We start from the raw sequence: 18,383 nt of genomic DNA on the forward strand, positions 1-18,383 counted from the left end.
TTTAAAATACGAAAAGTAAAAAGTTTACTTTCTCCTGATTCCAGCATTTATCACATTCTTGTACATTTTATTACATTTTATTCTCTAATGTTCATTATATTACCATGTAAGGTGATAAAAGATTTGTTTTTTCATCATCTTAAGGTAAACCAATATTCTCAGTGTTGGCAGATAAAAATATTACCAGGCAAGAGCCTGAGCGAGTTACAATATCACAAAGGAATGATAACTTGGTTTTGATGTTAATGAATCATATTAAGATAAAATACCATCAACATGATAATATTGTCGACACCATATTCAATAGCTTTACTCTTGAAAAACCATTAATTGTATTAAGAAGAGAGAAAAGAAGAAGAAGAAGAAGAAAAAAGCGAATAAACAAAAAACGAAATTCTGTCTTCATCATCTTCTGATTCTTTGTATTAATGATGATGAATAAAAAGCAATACGCGAAACTGAGAACTGTCTAGCAAAGAATAAAGGACGATTAATAACAACAATTACGCTTAATTATATGACTTTCCTTTGCAAATGCTTATAAAATGGAGAAGAAGAAAAAAGGACAAGAAAATGCTGACGTTTGTAATGCGATGTTATCATGAAAAAAGATGCAAAAGAAAAAAAAGAATCAGAAAGAAGTTCGAAACAACAGAGAAAAAAACGAAAGAATAAAAAAGCAAAGTTAGACAGAATCAAATTAATCTCTTTCTTTCATGGAAATTTCATTTCTTTCTGTCTGTCTCTTTGTTTCTCTTTCGCCTAATAAGTCGCCATTTTTGCTCGATTCTCCATCAGCATCTTTGGATATATTTTTTTAGCCAAACTTGCTCTTCTACTTTTTTGCGTCTGTCTCATCAATACATCAACATCTTCCATTTTTGTTTCTTTTTCTTCTCTTTTTTTTTATTTTCCTTCTAAGTGGTTTCCCTCCGCATCCCTCAACATCTCTCACTGGCCTTTACCGTATTCAACCATCTTTTACCTTTCTTTTTATCTTCTCACTCGCGAATCCCTGGGGTTGAGGAAAGGACTATTTGATGAAGTGGACCATCCCTTTACCTATACTCACTAAACTCACCGACTCTCTAATTTTCATCATCATTTCTTTTTTATCTTCTCAAGAACATTTCTTTCAAACAAAAATAATGAGCTTCCATGCTCAAAGGTCTTACTTTTCCTGTCTTCGTATTTTTTTCTCTCTTCATCTTTTTTTTTCTTCAATCCATTCGATAACTCATTATGTTGCTTTTTTGTTCATCTTATCCTTGATTGGTTTTGTTCATCATTCATTTTTGCATCTGATCATTAGAACTCCATTTTTTGGAAAACTTTATTTTTAGCATTGAGTGCGAATCGAATGTAAATTTTTGAGTTTCTGAAAAGTTGAAGTTGTTCAAAAATGATGAAGAAAATTGAATGACGAAACAGGTTTCGAGGAAGAAAGGGAATCGGAAGAGGAAAAGAGGAAGGAAGGAAGATGGACTATTGGCAGGGTTGGAAGAGAGGAATGAAGATAAATGAAGAGGAAAAATGCGAAAGAAAAGTTGAGTAAAGTGGAAAAATGAAAATAAAGTAAAGAAGCGAAAGATGAGTAAGTAATAAGATGATGAGAAGTGAAGATAAAAAGTTATTGAAGGGAGTTGGAAAAAGTCTGGGAGGGAAAACTGGGAATGAGAATCTTATAGATGATAAAATATTGAGAAGATTTTGTGAGATTGTTTAAGGTTGATCTGGTTATGAGATGAGAAAAGATGAAGGTTACATTGAAGAGGATGGAGCGAAAAAAAAGATGAAGATTAAATTGGAAAAAATGTTTAACATTGTTTTGCTGCGCAAAACAAGCAAGATTGATATCCTATTATATGATACTGAAGAGTAAAGACTAAAGAAGAGAGAGAGAAAAAAGAAGATGATTGAAGAAGAAAAAAGAATTGGAGAATTGGTCAAGAATATTTTTCGATGAAAAAGAAGACCAAGAAATATGGTTCACTGGACTTTGTCCTCTTTCTTTTTTACTTTTTCCATTTTTCCATTTCACTGAACCTCATCATCATCATAATCATCATCAACATCGCAGACTCTTTTCTCATGTTCACTTCTTTTTCTTGAAAATATATTTTTCTCCATTGATTGGTTTCTCTGAAAAAAAAGAGCGATCAAGAGATGAACAAAATTCATGTTCATCTCTTTTTCTTCCCTGGTCATCATTTTTTGCTCCTCAGGATTGCACATGAAAAGCATCATTATCATTATCATCATCGCCATCTAAAAATGACCTCATAAAGTAAAAACTGTTTTTCACTTTTACTCATTTTCCTTTTCATATTAACCATTACAGTTTGGTAGCCTTTTTCATTTCCAATGTAATCTTGAAATTACTTTCATCTCCCTTCAGTATCATCATCACTTCTTCCGGTTAGGTGTGGTTCTGTGACGATAACCATCGTCATAAAGTTTCCCGGCAGCAATTCAAGTTTACAGAAGTTTCTTTTTTGTTTCAATGTTCCAATGAAAATTGAAGCGATTCCAGTGAATAAAAAATGCAAGATGAAGGGAGGTGAGGAGGTTGAGAAGAGAAAAGTTGTAATGGAATTGGATTTGGTTCAATTGATGCTGGTTCCAAAATAGAGAGCAACAAATATATTGATTAGATGAGGAGAAGAGCAAACTTTAGGATCCTTAGAGACTGACCATTTGAAACCAAAAAAGAAGAGAGAGAGTCCATGGTCAACAATCGATTTATTCATTTTTTGCTTTTTCCAATTTTTTTCTCTTCTTCTCTTTTTCTTCCTCCTTTATCCCCAATCTTTTGCCTTAGTCAGCATCTCTCTTCACGCATCCAACATCACTTTTGATCATAACTTAAAGTTTCATTTTATTTTATGGATCATGCTCTTTGACCGCAACCCAAAAACCTTTTTCAACACAAGTCCATTAAACTGGCAAAAAGGGTCCCACAGTTAACCCAATCTTGACCAACATTGAAAACATTTAAAAGTAGAGAACAAAGAATAAGAATGAAAATTTGATGGAAATAGTAAAGTCGCTAAAGTGACTTTATCGTCTTTCACTTTCCCTGTTTTATTCTGAAGAATATCCAATTCGAAATGAATCCATATTGATGACCTGGATGACATGAGAAACATCTTGCCTTACTTTTTGCTCTCATCCAAAGCAAATTCCCATTCCTATTCCAACAACAGAATACAATTAACTAAAAATGATTTCCATTGCTTTTTTGCTTTTCTCTTTCATTCCTTTTCTTATTTTCAGAATCACTTTTCCCTCCCTTTCTTCCTCTTCATCATTTCTATCATCAGAGTCACTGTTTTTTTACTTGTCTTGCTGCTTGGGCAAGCATTACAATTAAATGACAAAAAAGGCTATCATTTTGTTTGCAATTCTGAGTAACAAGAAGAAGAAGAAGAAGAAAAAGAAGAGAACAAAAAATGATATTGTCTTTGCAGCTTCTTTTTCGCTGCTCATCATCAACTTCATCTTCTCATTTCTCTTCTTTTTTTTACTTTTCCTTTTCTTCTTCTTCTTACCTGATGAAACATTGATTCTGACATTGTGAAGCACTAAAATCTGTAACTTTGTCCAATTCTGCAAGAACTGGTTCAGTTACCATGAATACTTTGGAAGAGACAAAAAAGAGAAAAAAAGTAACTTGTCTTCTTCTTCTTCTTCATCTTCCATTATTAGACTAACATAGGTTTCCAATTTAATTACAATCTGAATACCTTTTTACTTTATCATCTTTTCTTTCAATCCTCTACTTTGTTACTAATGTTTACATGTTCAGTCTCGAGTTTCTAATAACGAATCATCTTCTAAATCAATTCAGACTTGAAATTATTTATAGCTTATTTCATCTTCTCTCGATTCTCGAGTTTGGTGCAGCCATCTTCGTCATCTATCGTCTTCTCATCATCATTATTATTTTTATTTTCACTATTATTATCATTGTTATTGGTATTAATTTTATTAGTTTTATATTAGACCATTATTTTACCTTTCAAGTGATTCACTTACCTGAACATTAACAATCAAACAAATTGTTGGCTTCAATTTAATGTAACAATTTTACGACCAACAAAATGGTTAGACGCAATCAACCTGTTGAAAGACAATTGCACCATTTAATTATCATTTAAAGCCTCTTCCAAGACGATTCAATCATTATCATCAATCAATTGCGCTTCTTAATAAGTTTATAACAAATTCATTTATTCAGCTTCAGATGCAATCTAATGATCACAAATGTGATTCCAAGTGAAGACCAAAGAAGCATCCAAACAGTTAACTAAGCAATCGAAAGTAGAACAATTTAACAAAAAGAAAAGTTTTGCGACTCATGACTCGAATCATTAAATCTATCAACTACTTTCTTCTCCATCACTATTAAAGTTTTATCAAAACTCATCGAAAAAGTATTTCACTTTTCATTCATTCAACAATTTTCGATGAAGAAAAGGAAAATCAAAAGTTCTTTAACTATTAAAGCAAAATGGGTTGAATTTAATATTAATTTTGATGAGTTTTGATCTAAATTGAGTGATAACTCGAGAAAAAAATAGTTTAAAGAGTTCGCTACTTATTGATTTGAAGCATTTTGAAGCAACAAAACTTTTCTTCTTGTAAATTGTTCTACTTTCGATTTCTCGGTTAAACTGTTCGATACTCAGTTTGGCGTCTCCATTGAGTCATTCGTCTTCGGTGAATAACAATTGCGATCATTCAAACTCAATTTTCTAAGAAAAAAGTTGTAATAATTGTGTAAACGGAAAATGTATTAATAAATAAATATGTATTAATAAATTGCTTTGCAAATCTTTCAAGTCTGTCGAGGGAAGAAACTTTTGGTTTTGCATTCATTCTGAAACTTTCCAGTGAAATCATTTCTCCAGAATTGAATGTCTCATGATAACTTGAGCTGCTCATAGTATTTGAATCTGTTCAATTTGAGCAATTAATAGAAAAAGAAACTGGAAATGATTGCGAACTGAACTTGTCTTTTCCCCTATCGATTGAATGAAAAAGTTGCGACAAAAATGGATAAAATTTCAATGGATCGATGCTCGGAATAAAAAAGCAAACACTGTTATCATGTTTCTGTTGAAACTTTTCTTTCATCATATCTTTTTGATAAATAAAGGTTCTAATAATGGATTCATATTTACATGATAACGTTCCTTTTTTTCAATAAAACTGTTGATAAACAATAACAGAAAACAAACAAAGTGAATGAAAACAAATAAAATTTAAGGTCAAAAAGCAGAAAAAAGTAAACAAGAAAAAGTACAAAATGCTGAAAAGAAAAGTAAAGCAAACAAAAGGAAACAATAAAAAAACGAAAATAACGAAACAATGAATTTCTCTTATCGATTGCATTCATAAGTTTTCAGTGAACCAACTAATCAAAACGAAATCGTTTACATCAATATTATGAACCCAAAATAAATATAAACTTTTCACAAAACTTTCAACCAAAAATTTACTCTTCACTAGATAACAATTCAGTCTAATAACGATAATGATCTTTGACGTTAAGACAAGGAATGAGATGTAAAAGCCTAAGGATATTCAGTGGAAGATGGAATAATCTGAAAGAAAGTGGAATTTTGTGAAACAGAAAATTCTTTTTCACAAATCTTTTTTATTCGATATTTCAAGGTAATTGGAAGTGAGATATTGGACAGAAATCAGGATAAATTGTTGATGGAACATGATATTCTCACGTATTCACAAGCAAATATTGATCTGGCGAAGAAGAAAAAACATGAATTGGAACCCAAAAAAGAAAGAAATACTTTTGAATCGAACTATAGACCAAAAAGAATCTGTCTTTTTGCTCTTTCGCATTTTCATTTTGTTTGCCTTTTTATTTATTTCTTGCTTGACCAACTATGAATTTGTTGAAGAAAAACTATCGATCTAATTATACATGATTTCTTGAGGAGAGAACGCTTCATTACTGAAATAGATTTATCCGGCGATCTTTAATTCCAAATATTTTTCATCTTCCACTCTTTCATCATTTCCATCATCCATTTATTCTTTCATGAATTCTCTCATTTTTTTCTCTCTTCTTCTTCTTCTTCCTCTTCTATTTTGGATAAGTAAATATTATTCAGAAATTAATCTTTACCTTTTTTTCCAACTCAATCTAATATATTTTCTCCCCTCTTTTCACTCATTCAATCATTCATCTTTATCATGAAAGGTTCAACTTTCATCATTACATTTTGCTTCGTTCCCTGAACCAATGCCATTATTTGAGAAACAAGAATAACACTTTTAATATAACTCCAGTTTTTACTTTTGACTGTTAAGAAGCTTAGTTTTGATTCGTTTTTAGTTCGCATTTCCTTTCGCTTAGTTTATTAATAATCAATAAAGATTTAGATATTAATGAATTAAGGGATCAAACTTGGAATTGAGCATAAAAAAGCTAAGTTATCAGGTAAAACGGATAAGAAAAAAAGAAGAGAAAAAACATGAAAATTTCCTTGAGTCAATATGGAATGATATTGTTTTCAGGGCAAAATCGACATCGAAATAGAGTAAAGTTTTGCTAAGAAATTCAGAATTCTAATTCCTAATCGGTAAATTTGTATGTCGCAAAGAACAATAAATCGACTTAAATTACGATAACTTTGCAATTTCATTCAGGTTTTCTCGAGCAAATTTAGAGAAGAAATCGAAGCGAGTTTTTGGAATTTTCAGTTTGTTGGATTTGTGGGTTTGAGTTGGGAGTGAAAAAGCGTTCCAAAGCTTTCTAATCGTTCAATCGACTAATGCAAGACAAGTTTGTGAAGAAACAATGAAAGTCACTCTTTTATTATCAATATTTTAATGAACTTCTCATATTTTGTCTCAACTTAAAGTGAACTAAAGATTATCAAACTAGACGAGACTGAATCGAAATTTTGCCATTTTAAAAAACAGCAAAAATCGATTTCAAATATTCAGCAAATTTGTGTTTCGATTCGAGAATTAAAATCGTCCAAAAGCTTTTCAAACGTTCATATGACTGATTCAAGACTGGAAACAATGACAGACATTCTTTGCTTATGAAAGTGATTTTGACGAATAAAAATGAATGTCCAGAATGTGAGAAAATTCATCGACAGAATTGCTGCTTTTTTCGACTTTCTCGATTAACTTGATCCTCGAAACAATTTGTTGATGTTTGATCATTAAATTTAGTTTACACTAGAAATGATTAGTTCATCTGATTGCTTATGAGACTTTTTGCTGATGAAAATAACAGTAAATATACTTTCTGTTTTTACCATATAAATTGAACAACATTTTGTTAAAGTTAATCTCGTTACCTTGTTCAATTTGGATTGAGCGATTTTTACCTTCAACTTTACCTTTCACTTTTCCCTGTTTCCTAAAATCTCTTCTCTTTCGCATTCTTTTACTTTTCTCTTTCCAATTATAAAGGTGAGAAAAACACGATTCACCGATTATTGTAGGTAAAAATAGTGTTTCAAGCAACTTTCCTCTTCTCTCATTTTTCGGAATTTTTTCAATTCATTATTAATGGAAAAGAAAAAGTTTGCTGCAAACTTTTCTCCTAAGTAGCATATCTTGTTCAACCTTTCAAAAGACTATCAACTTATTCATGTAACAAGTTCATTTAACAAGTAAACTGGAAATGAAAAGCAAATATCATTAGCTTCAAACTATTATCATCATTACATTTAACTCCCTTCAATGTTGGAAAACATTTCAAATGGATGATGAAAATTTAACGAAAGAACTCGCAACTTTTGAAGTTAATTAACCTGGACAAAATGGGAGAAAGAGATCATCGATATTCGGGTGTTTCTGATCAATGATTAATTCAAGTTAATTACGGAATAAATGAAAAGACAAAAAAAACTGATAAAAATAGGTGTTGACAGGCTTTTATTTTTTGGGAGGAAAAGGCAAAAGTTGAAGAGATTTACTGATAAACATTAAATAAGTATTGATGCTAATCACGATTCCAGTCATTACTAATTTCATCCAACAAATCATTTGTCTAACTTCATTTATTCACTTTTATTATTAGATAATCAACACTCTACTCTCATCATCATCATGATTCTCATTGGAAAAACATACACTTTACTTAATCTTATAATCTTCATTTTCATCAAACTTCTCATCATAACCATGAAAAACAGAAACGGCAAAAAGCTCTGAATTGCTTCTTAAATGATGCAAATCTTTTTTCTCAATTGTGTTAACAATTCTGACATAAATTATAAATGAACATTATGATGAATCAACATCAACTGAACAATTGTCAAACTATTGTCTTTTCATTTAGAAATGAGAAATGTTAATTAACGATAAATCTCATCGAAACTCATTCCACTGAAATTGAATTGAATTCTTGGTATTTGACTAATTATTTTACTCGATGCTTTTGTTTGCTGAAATGAATGAAAGAAAAATGTAATTCCATTTTCACTTTAACCTCAGGCAGCAGTGAATATGAACAAATGAATGAACATTTATCTTTCAAACTTTCATATTAAATCCTAATGAAACTGAAGATTGCTTTGATTTCTTGAAAGAAGAAAAAAAACTAAAGGAATTGTAATTAACTGATGAATATCAAGAGAAGGAGAAGAAGAAAAAAATGAATAATCATTTCATGATAATTTTCATTTTTTTTCATCATTTTCAGATTCTCATTGACAATTCATTTCCTTTTTCCGTTTCCTTTTGTTTCAACATTATCCATGATTAAGTTTTTCTGAGAAAAGAAGAAGAGTTACATCAATATTGCGAACTAATCGAGTTTAGATGATTAAATTGAAAATGAATTATTCCAGATAAATTGAGTAAGAACTGAAACAATCACAAATTGAAGAAGAAAATCCAAATTGAACAGAAAAGGTGAAATCACTTTAATCCAAGTTTGGCTTCAACACAAAGTAAAAGTTTAAAGTTGCTTTGTTTGAGTTTTCAATGAAAATGACAAAATAAAAAGTAAACTTAAAATTGCTTTTTTTATAAAATTTGCTCCCTTTCATCCTGATCATCATTTCGATCATCATTTCTCCCCATTTCCAGAGGCTGCTCAGTCATTTAAAGTTTACAGTCAACTATCATCAGAAGATGATATTTTTTAAAGCGCATCTCCATCCCTGAACCAATCCCTGTTTAAGATTAAATTTTACAACATTTCACTTTCCAATAAAAAGTCACTTTTTATCATTTTTTATTATTATTTCAACCTTTTCCTTTCTATAAAATTGAAACTTTTTTATAGAAAATTTCATTTCTAAAATTCATGCGTTTTTCAAATTCCAATTTCGATTGGTTGGAATTTTACAAAATTTATGTTCCAAATGTTGACTGGTTAAAGTGGTCATGAAATGAACTATAAAATGGTCTTTCATTTGGATTCTACTTTTTGTCGTTTAAATTAAATGTTGATCTGATTGATGATTGGATGATAATCATTTGTCAATTGGTTAACATTGGATTGACAATTGGGTTTGTGTTGTATGATTGAAGGTAAGAGTTGAATTCATCTTTTTAATGGTTTGCTTATTCATTAAAGTAACAGGGTAATTGGAAAAGGAAGGCGAAGAGAAGAAGAAAAAATGTGAAAAGAATGAAAGAAACCTGAGGGATTCTCAAGGAATTTCAGGAATCATCAAGATGTTCTGAAGATGAGTTGAAAAAAAGAAGAGAAGAGTAACTTGCTTGGATGACAGAGAAGATGATGATGATGATGATATTGATACAAGTGTTTGAAGGAAGATGAAGCAACAGAATCTTTCAATTGTTCCTGTTGCTTCAAGTTCCCCTCATTATCATGATGTTCATTGGAAAAAAAGGGTTTTTCCGTTGATACCTTAGCCCTTAGCAGGGTTAATGATGATTTAATGGTAATAGTTTCCTTCAGTTTAAATGATGTTAATAGTTAAAGTGTTGCTTCCCATTGTTGATTTGTCACTCAATCTCAATGTTAATACAACATTATCCATGTCTTTTGCAGTAGCCTTTTGGTGCTCTGTCAACAATCTTTAAGATGATCATCATGATTATCTCCTTGTTAATAGCATTAATAACAAGGTAACGAGAAAAAAAACGAAAAGGTAAATTGATAATAATTATGGTAAAAATGGGTTCTTCATCTTATTTGGTCAATGATTCAATGGAAATCATTTTTTGCCTTTTCCTTGCCTCTTCACCGCATTAATGCTGTTAACTTGCCATTAATGTTCATCTCATCAATTAATAAACACTTTTTATCTTCTTCTTCTTCTAAATAATCATCTTCACTCATCACCTAATGTTTAAGTAAACAACAGATGAGTTTATTAATTAATGTTAACCATTGGTTGATGTGATCAACATGAGCTGCTCATCAATTTCAATTTTCAAATTTTCTCCTTTTGTTCAACCCTTTTCTTTTGCGTTTCAATTTTTAAGATCAATTGAAATGCGATTCAAGTCATGAAGGTAATGAAATGGTAAACATTGATCAAGAATTTGGATGTTTACCAAAAATTGAAGTTTTGTTTTCGAAGTTTGTTCCAAGAGAAATAGAAGCGAGATTTGGGTTGTTTTTAAGAGATGAGCCTTTCATTCAATTTTCATGTTTGCCAAAAATAAACCTCATCTTTATCATCCTCATCACTTCCTTTACTCCATTTTTGTTTCACTTTTTTTGCCTCAAAATTTTCAGACTTTCTTTCCTTCTTCATGTAAATAATGAACAATCTTTTCTGAAACTTAATCACAGTCTATTGTTTTACTTCAGTTACATCGTCCAATTGTTGACTTTTTACATTAGTTAAACTTTTCTTTTCCCTTTTTTTTACTCTGTTTACTCGGTTATTTGGTTAACACAATGGTTGTTATCAATCCAATGATGTGCCTTTCATTGTTTCTCTCGTCATTTTACTTGCAAATTGTTTCAGCAAATGAGCTTAAAAATATGTTCAATCATCAGCAACATGATCGAGGTAGGTTCACCTTTTTGCTTCTCATCAACATATATCATTCATTGATCATTTTGTACCAGATAATAAGTCAATGTTCAATGTTAAAGCCAAAAGGATTGAAAATGGATTTACATCGATGATGATTATTCATTTTAATGGAATCTAATCAGCAAATTGTGATTCAATTTTTGATTTATTGTCTTACTTAAGCTAATAACAAGTGCATTTTAAAAAGCATCCATCAATTACAATCAATCATCAATCTCTAATAGCAATTACTTCAATTTTCAATCAACAATTTAATCAAGAGCATGTAACGCCATCTATCGGTTTACCCATTTTCAGTTTACCGCAAAACAAAAGTCTTCAGTTTTATTGTTTTGTTTGTTTTTGTAATTAACTAAATGTAAATCTAAATTGAAATCATTAATTTAACCTTTAATTTTGTTATTTTTTAGACTTTAGTGGTAAAATTGGAATACATTTAGGCTTTGCTAACAGAGTTGTTAGACAGATTGAAAGTGATTCAACAACGAGTTCAGTGTTACCAGAAACACCAGAAACACCAGAAACATCGACTACTTTAAAACCAACAATCGATCCAAGTGATGAAGAAGCTGAAGAGATTAATCGTGAAACTACAACTTTAATATCAGATGAAACTACCGTTAGTCCAGTTAGGACAAAGGCATCGGCGAAAGATGCTTTAGATGAATTCATTGCTGGACCTTTAATTGTTGTTGGAGCTATTTCGTTGGTTTCCTTGTGCCTGTTTCTTTTGTATGTTTGCAAATACCGTTCAACTGGTTCATCTGGGTTAGATGAATCTGCTTGATTCAAGTTTCCAGTTTGTTGCATATCAAATTAAAGGCAATTAAATTTATAATAAACACTGAGATGTGTTTACAATAAAATAATAAACATTTGATCTCAAAATTTATTTAATATCAGCGGTTTCTTTGACCGACTCTAATCAAAAGCTAAATTATTAGGTTGATATCTTTATAATCATTTTTATAATTTTATTAGTTGCTGACAAGTGAAAGCAGAACGATGCATATTTGATGACTCAACTTTAAGTCACCAGCTTTAAGAACAACGAGAATAAGTTTATTTGGATCGATTCAAAAAGTGAACAGAAAACTGGTGATTTGGATTTCGCTAGAGGGAAATGCTAATTGTATGACAATCTTGATGCTAATTTATAATGCGAGAATTGAATTCAAGACTTTTATTTCAAAATTTGTAATGCTTAACCTTAATTCATTTGACATGAGTTTTACAAATACCACAATTGCATTGTCAATAATATTGTTTTACGGTTGTAAAAAGAGACAATGAAAACAATCACATTAAAACAAAAATTGACACAAATTGACACAAATGGGCAAAACAGATAAAAATTAATTTCTTTCAAATTAAGGCTCTGTTAGTTGTTAAGGACGTAAAAACTAAGCCCGTTTGTATTATGAAATAGTTCATCCGATGGACAGTTTTCTGGAAAATCAAGTTCAAAGTTACAACTTCAATCGCCTTTTGCCAAGCTATTAAAGCAAATTTCAATTGACAACCAGAAAATCCCCTTATTTTGCGGAATCGAATTTTTTGTCTTTTGAAAATCAGAAAAGTTCGATTTTCAGTTAAACCGATCGCTTTCTATAATCTTGAGAGTTAGAGAGCTGAAAGTTTTATTTTGTGCATAGAATTGTTGCCACACATCACGGATCAAATAATTTTATCCATCAATCAACAGTTCTCACGATTCCGGCCATTAGACTGAAAACTTTGATTTTCAGTATTTCGCAAATGGCATCATCTACAATCATCATCATTCATCAAGAGGAACTTTCATAACTTTCGATTCTTCATCAGCTTTTTCATCTTTTGTACTTTTCACTTTATGGTTTAATTAGGAATTTGGTCTCCGAATTTTAGCAAAAGCAGTTGTAAACAAATCATCATCGTCCTCGTCATCATCATCGAGTGTACTGGAAGCAGCATTGACAGCTGATTTAATTTGCTCGGAAGTCTTTGTAGATTGGATATTGAGAGGAACTTTCATAACTTTCGATTCTTCATCAGCTTTATCTTCTTTTGCATTTTTCACATTATGTCTTATTTTGGGAATCGGTGGGCGAACTTTTGGTGAAACAGTTTTAAACAAATCATCATCGTCCTCGTCATCGTCGTCAGGAAACTTCTTAATTATAGAGGGTGCAATCGATTTATTTTTAATCTCAAAGAGATCGTCTATTTCATCATCGCTAGTTTCGCTAAACAAATTTTTCTCAGATAAAATATTGTGAGATTGCACTGTAGACTTTTTCACCGCATAATCCTTGCTAGAGGTTGATGAAGTTGAAGGGGGACGAATTACTGGCGTTTCTCTTTCAAAATCACTCTTAGCACTTGTTGGTTTATTGATCAACATCTTTGAAAATTTAGATTTGAAGTCATTAAATAAGGAATCATCTGAAGAGTCATCACTTTCTGTTCGAGTGCTGCTGTTTAGCACCGATTTGATTGGCTCGGAAGCATTAGAGGATGGAACATTAATTGCAACTTCCATAACTTGCGATTCTTCATCAGCTTTTTCTTCCTTAGTATTTTTCACATTATGTCTTTTCTTAGGAGTCGGTGGTCGAACATTTACTGAAACAGTTTTAAACAAATCATCATCGTCCTCGTCACTATCATCGAGTCTACTGGAAGCAGCATTGACAGCTGATTTAATTTGCTCAGAAGTCTTTATAGATTGAATATCGAGAGGAACTTTCATAACTTTCGATTCTTCGTCAGCTTTTTCTTCATTATTTTTCACATTATGTCTTTTTTTGGGAATCGGTGGCCAAACTTTCGGTGAAACAGTTTTAAACAAATCATCATCGTCATCGTCGCTATCATCGAGTGTAATGGAAGCCGCATTGAGAGCTGGTTTAATTTGCTCAGAAGCCTTTATAGATTGAATATCAAGAGGAACTTTCATAACTTTTGCTTCATCAGCTATTTCTTCTTTTGTATTTTTCACATTATGTCTTTTTTTAGGAGTCGGTGGTCGAACATTTACTGAAACAGTTTTAAACAAATCATCATCGTCTCCGTCATTATCATCGAGTGTAATGGAAGCAGCATTGACAGCTGATTTGATTTGCTCAGAAGTCTCTATAGATTGAATAGCAAGAGGATCTTTCATGACTTTCGAATTTTCATCTTCTTTTTCTTCTTTAGTATTTTTCACGTTATTTCTTATTTTAGGAATCGGTGGCCGAACTTTCGGTGAAGCAGTTGTAAACAAATCATCATCGTCATCGTCATCGTCGTCAGGAATCTTCTTTACTATAGAGGATGCAATTGATTTATTTTTATTCTCAAAGAAATTGTCCTTTTCATCATCGCTAGTTTCGCTAAACAGATTTTTCTCGGATGAATTATTGTGAGACTGCACTGTAGATGCTCTCGCAGCATAATCCTTACTTGGGGTTGATGAAGTTGAAGGGGGACGAATTACTTTCGACACTCTTCTAAAATCACTTTTGTCATTTGTTGGTTTATTGGTCAAAATCTTTGAAAGCTTTGATTTAAAGTCATTAAATAAAGAATCATCTGAAGAGTCATCACTTTCTGTTCGAGTGCTGTTGTTTAGCACCGATTTGATTGGTTCGGAAGCATTAGTGGATGGAATATTATTTGCAACTTCCATAACTTTCGATTCTTCATCAGCTTTTTCTTCTTTAGTATTTTTCACGTTATGGCTTATTTTTTCAATCGGTGACCCAACTTTTGAAGAGACAGTTGCAAACAAATCATCATCGTCATCGTCATCATCATCAGAAATCTTCTTCACTAGAGAGGGCGCAATTGATTTATTCTTAATCTCAAAGAGATCGTCCTTTTCATCATCGCTAGTTTCGCTAAACAAATTTTTCTCAGATGAATTATTGTGAGACTGCACTGTAGATGCTCTCGCAGTAGCATCCTTACTCGAGGTTGATGAAATTGAAGGGGGGCGAATTTCTCGCGAAACTCTTTTGGAATCACTTTTATCATCCGTTGGCTTATTGGTCAACATCTTTGACAGCTTTGATTTAAAGTCATTAAATAAAGAATCATCCGAAGAGTCATCACTTTCTGCTCGAGCGCTGCTGTTTCGCACCGATTTGATTGGTTCGGAAGCATTTGAGGATGGTTTTTTAATTGAAACTTTCGTATCTTTCGATTCTTCATCAGCTTTTTCTTCTTTTGTATTTTGCACGTTATGTCTTATTTTGTCAATCGGTGTCCGAACTTTTGATGAAGCAGTTGTAAACAAATCATCATCGTCTTCGTCATCATCATCAGAAAATTCATCCATTAAAGACTCAGGCTTTTTTTCTATGGCCTTGCGTTCAGTTTCAGCCTTCTGTCCACCGGAAAATTTTGAACCGTTAAGAATGCCCACCTCATCTTTCCCGGCCAATTTCTTTTCTGTTTGCAGACTTGAAGAGTTTAATGGATAATTTACGATTGAATCATTTATCGTAGTGAACAGATTCTGTTCTTCTTCATCACTGTCTTGGCTTTCTAGTTCACCATTATCATCAGAAAATTTATCAGAAGGTTCAGAGTAATATTCGGGATTTGTTTCTGTTGTTTGATTTCCTCCTTCATTGAATAATGGTTGATTGAAGAATTCTTTGCTCCCGATAATTGAAGGTAAAGGTGTTTTGTTGAATGGATTGTTTTCATATGCTTTTGCAAGAGCCTCTTTCACGTAATCTTCTTCTTCGTCTGATTCATTCTGTTGTCTGGTCTGTGTACTTGGAAGATCAAATTTTTCATCTATAAACTGTAAGCTGTTTGAAATACATTCATGGATAATTGGCAAGATCTTTTGATCAGGAGAACTCTTGTTATTATCACTTGAATCTGCATTAGGATTCTCGGAAATTTCACCATGTACATCGATAGTGTCCTCATCATAGATTCGATTTTCAATGAATTGCGAGTCAGCCAACATTTGAAATTCATTTATGAGATTTTTTACAGCTACAGATTTAACCTACAACATAGACAGATAAAGTAGGTAATGTTATCTTCCGAGTCAAAGTTATATGACTAAGTAAAATTACCTCGGATTCCCAATCAATTTCATCAATTTTTTTGTAGGCGTTTTCACTCTTAGAAACCAAATCAGAACCCAAGTTCTCTATAACTGCTAATAGCTAGTGAAGAAGAAACGTTTAAGAATTAATAATAAAAAGTAAAATTATCAAAATTCAACTTGAATAATAAGAATTACCTTGACATTATCTCCTAAAGAACGCATATCACTTGATCTCAAATGGTCACTAGTAACAGTTTCAGCATCATTAAGATAAAAAGGTTGATCAGCGCCAGATGTTGTCTGAAATTTGACAAAAAATCACATTAGTTGAATGAATGAGAAGGCAGAAAAAACTCACCTCCATGGCCAGGTACAGAATTTGATCCGATCAATTAAACTAGAATAATTAACCTATTAAAACTTATGTCGGGGACTCTCTCAGTCACTGTTTGCAAGAGTAATCAATGTTTACAAATAAGTCAGCCTTTGCTTCTTTCATATCAGTGAGTATCGATACTCTCACTAGGAATTTTCGATACTATCGCTTAAAAATGTTGTGCATGTTTTGATTAAAATTTCATGCAATAAGTGTCTTTAGTTTATTTCGCCTGCTTTATTATTGTTTACAATTATGAGATTTAATGTAGCTTCCAGGGGTTTCAAGCATCCAAAATATATATTTGTCCATAAAAAATGGGACAGAGAGCCAAGGTTCAACCCAGGATGGTTTCGACAATGGCGAAGAACATTTTTCTGGAAAAGTAAGGTTACCGTTGAAGAGATTCCAGTTCCAATCGCGTCTGGATATTCCGCTGTAGACGCAAATGAATTTGTAACTGAGCATCGTGAAAAATGGATCCATCCTGAGATTTGGCCTTACGAAAAAAAATATGAGAAAGGTGAGTACAGGGTTTTATTACTAAACGCTGCAAAATCAGTTGAAAGCATTAAATTTTTGCTATCTTTTCGTTTTGCTCATAGGATCACCCGATGACCCTGCATATAAACCCATAATGGCCCATCATTTCAATAGAAGTACAACCATATATGAAGGCTTCAAAGGAGCGATGAATTTCTCCAATACTGTTATGGAAGGAGAAGACAATTTACCAAGTTGTATCTCTTCTTTGGAAGATAATATTACCATTGAGGATAAATTTATAAGTCTGTTAGAAAAGCGATTACAATTTGCTTATGAAGATGATTGTCTCTTGACAAAAACTCGTAAAGTGCGAAAATGGCCAAGGCTTGATATTAAGCCGAGATTTGGATTCGGAACTCCAGTGAGTCGAACTGAAGGAAATGTTTTAAATAGTTTTTATGATGTTTCTCAGTTATGGATCAACAAATATCATCATTTAATTGATAGACGAAGACTTAATTATCCAACCGTTTTAGTACCTTTTGTTCGAGATAATCAGCTGATAACTTTAGATTTATCATGTGATTTTGTTACATTAGTTCAAAAATCATCGGACAATTATCTCACTCCAATTTTCGACAAAAGTGAGTTTTATGAAGAACCAAGCAAGACTTTAGATAAAAAGCTGATATCGATACATCCTTGCAATTGGGAAATTTGTTTCGATAAAACTCATTGGTATTCAACAGATTTTGCGTGGAGTTTACCTCCGAAAGACCAAGTTCACACAATCTATTTAACCGATTCCAGATTTAGAATCAAAAAGTTTGTGGATCGTTTTGCGAAAGCAAAGTAAGTTTGAATACATATTTTATTTCCTTATGCAATTATTTTTATTTGACTTCGCTTTATTTGTCTGTTAGAGCCTTGATGTTTTGCTATGGATATGGTGCTGCGCAATTCCGACTCAAACATGGCAATTGGAATGATCATGAAGACAGGATTAATTATCAAATTTTGGAAAAACCAATATTAGTCAACTCGGTTTTTACTAATCTTTCAAAAAACTCAGTTGGGTTTTGCACATTTCAATTGAACACCACTGACTTCAACTCTGATGTCAAAAATCAAGTTTGGTTCAACGGACCGTACGAGATCAATGAGAACAAGGAATTGATTCTGAAAAAACTAATCGCTATGAATCTTTATGGTCCTTATAATCAACCCACTTTTTTAGTCAACGATAAAACCACAGAGCGTGATAGAGCGGAGCGTAGTGATTCCACCTCTGCAACTCTTTAGATACTCTTTAAATTAAAAAATTATCTAATTATGAGAGGTTAAACTGTAAATACACTTTCTTTAAGTTATTAAAACAATTTTAATGGCTTAGCAAGTGCAAAATTATGAAAATAAAATTCACAAAATCTTATTGTTATAATTTCAATAAGTATTAAGAACTTCCGTG

At 31.9% G+C, this 18,383-nt stretch overlaps 3 protein-coding genes across 3 annotated transcripts; 2 read left to right on the top strand and 1 right to left on the bottom strand.

The window, feature by feature from the left end:
* The first annotated feature begins 10,314 nt into the window (after nt 1-10,314).
* LOC107370834 (uncharacterized) lies at nt 10,315-11,898 on the top strand. The gene is made up of 2 exons (XM_015938785.3): nt 10,315-10,991; nt 11,429-11,898. Exons 1-2 carry the CDS (start codon nt 10,877-10,879, stop codon nt 11,803-11,805), a joined length of 492 nt encoding a protein of 163 aa, XP_015794271.2. The 5' UTR covers nt 10,315-10,876; the 3' UTR covers nt 11,806-11,898.
* A 273-nt stretch (nt 11,899-12,171) lies between these two features.
* LOC107371190 (uncharacterized) lies at nt 12,172-16,490 on the bottom strand. Its single transcript, XM_015939207.3, has 4 exons — nt 16,412-16,490; nt 16,249-16,353; nt 16,079-16,171; nt 12,172-16,008 (listed from the first exon to the last, which is right to left on the bottom strand). Exons 1-4 carry the CDS (start codon nt 16,415-16,417, stop codon nt 12,880-12,882), a joined length of 3,333 nt encoding a protein of 1,110 aa, XP_015794693.2. The 5' UTR covers nt 16,418-16,490; the 3' UTR covers nt 12,172-12,879.
* A 110-nt stretch (nt 16,491-16,600) lies between these two features.
* Nucleotides 16,601-18,356, top strand: LOC107371194 (large ribosomal subunit protein mL37). The gene is made up of 3 exons (XM_015939211.3): nt 16,601-16,952; nt 17,035-17,767; nt 17,839-18,356. The coding sequence occupies exons 1-3, from the start codon at nt 16,685-16,687 to the stop codon at nt 18,215-18,217; spliced, it is 1,380 nt and encodes a 459-aa protein (XP_015794697.2). The 5' UTR covers nt 16,601-16,684; the 3' UTR covers nt 18,218-18,356.
* The last annotated feature ends 27 nt before the right edge of the window (nt 18,357-18,383 follow it).

This window comes from Tetranychus urticae, chromosome 3 (assembly GCF_039701765.1).
Source record: "Tetranychus urticae isolate SD_2017Ah chromosome 3, NJAU_TeUrti_SD_1.0, whole genome shotgun sequence".
Lineage (NCBI taxonomy): Eukaryota > Metazoa > Arthropoda > Arachnida > Trombidiformes > Tetranychidae > Tetranychus > Tetranychus urticae.

What these genes read in the sequence shown, in the direction of transcription:
- LOC107370834 (XM_015938785.3), top strand. Translation starts at nt 10,877, where the DNA reads ATGGTTGTTATCAATCCAATGATGTGCCTTTCATTGTTTCTCTCGTCA. An exon ending in TCATCAGCAACATGATCGAG is followed by an intron (nt 10,992 to 11,428) that starts GTAGGTTCACCT and finishes GTTATTTTTTAG; the next exon opens with ACTTTAGTGGTAAAATTGGA.
- LOC107371190 (XM_015939207.3), bottom strand. An exon ending in CTTTAGGAGATAATGTCAAG is followed by an intron (nt 16,172 to 16,248) that starts GTAATTCTTATT and finishes CTTCTTCACTAG; the next exon opens with CTATTAGCAGTTATAGAGAA. An exon ending in AAATTGATTGGGAATCCGAG is followed by an intron (nt 16,009 to 16,078) that starts GTAATTTTACTT and finishes TCTATGTTGTAG; the next exon opens with GTTAAATCTGTAGCTGTAAA.
- LOC107371194 (XM_015939211.3), top strand. Translation starts at nt 16,685, where the DNA reads ATGAGATTTAATGTAGCTTCCAGGGGTTTCAAGCATCCAAAATATATA. An exon ending in CGAAAAAAAATATGAGAAAG is followed by an intron (nt 16,953 to 17,034) that starts GTGAGTACAGGG and finishes TTTTGCTCATAG; the next exon opens with GATCACCCGATGACCCTGCA. An exon ending in GATCGTTTTGCGAAAGCAAA is followed by an intron (nt 17,768 to 17,838) that starts GTAAGTTTGAAT and finishes TTTGTCTGTTAG; the next exon opens with AGCCTTGATGTTTTGCTATG.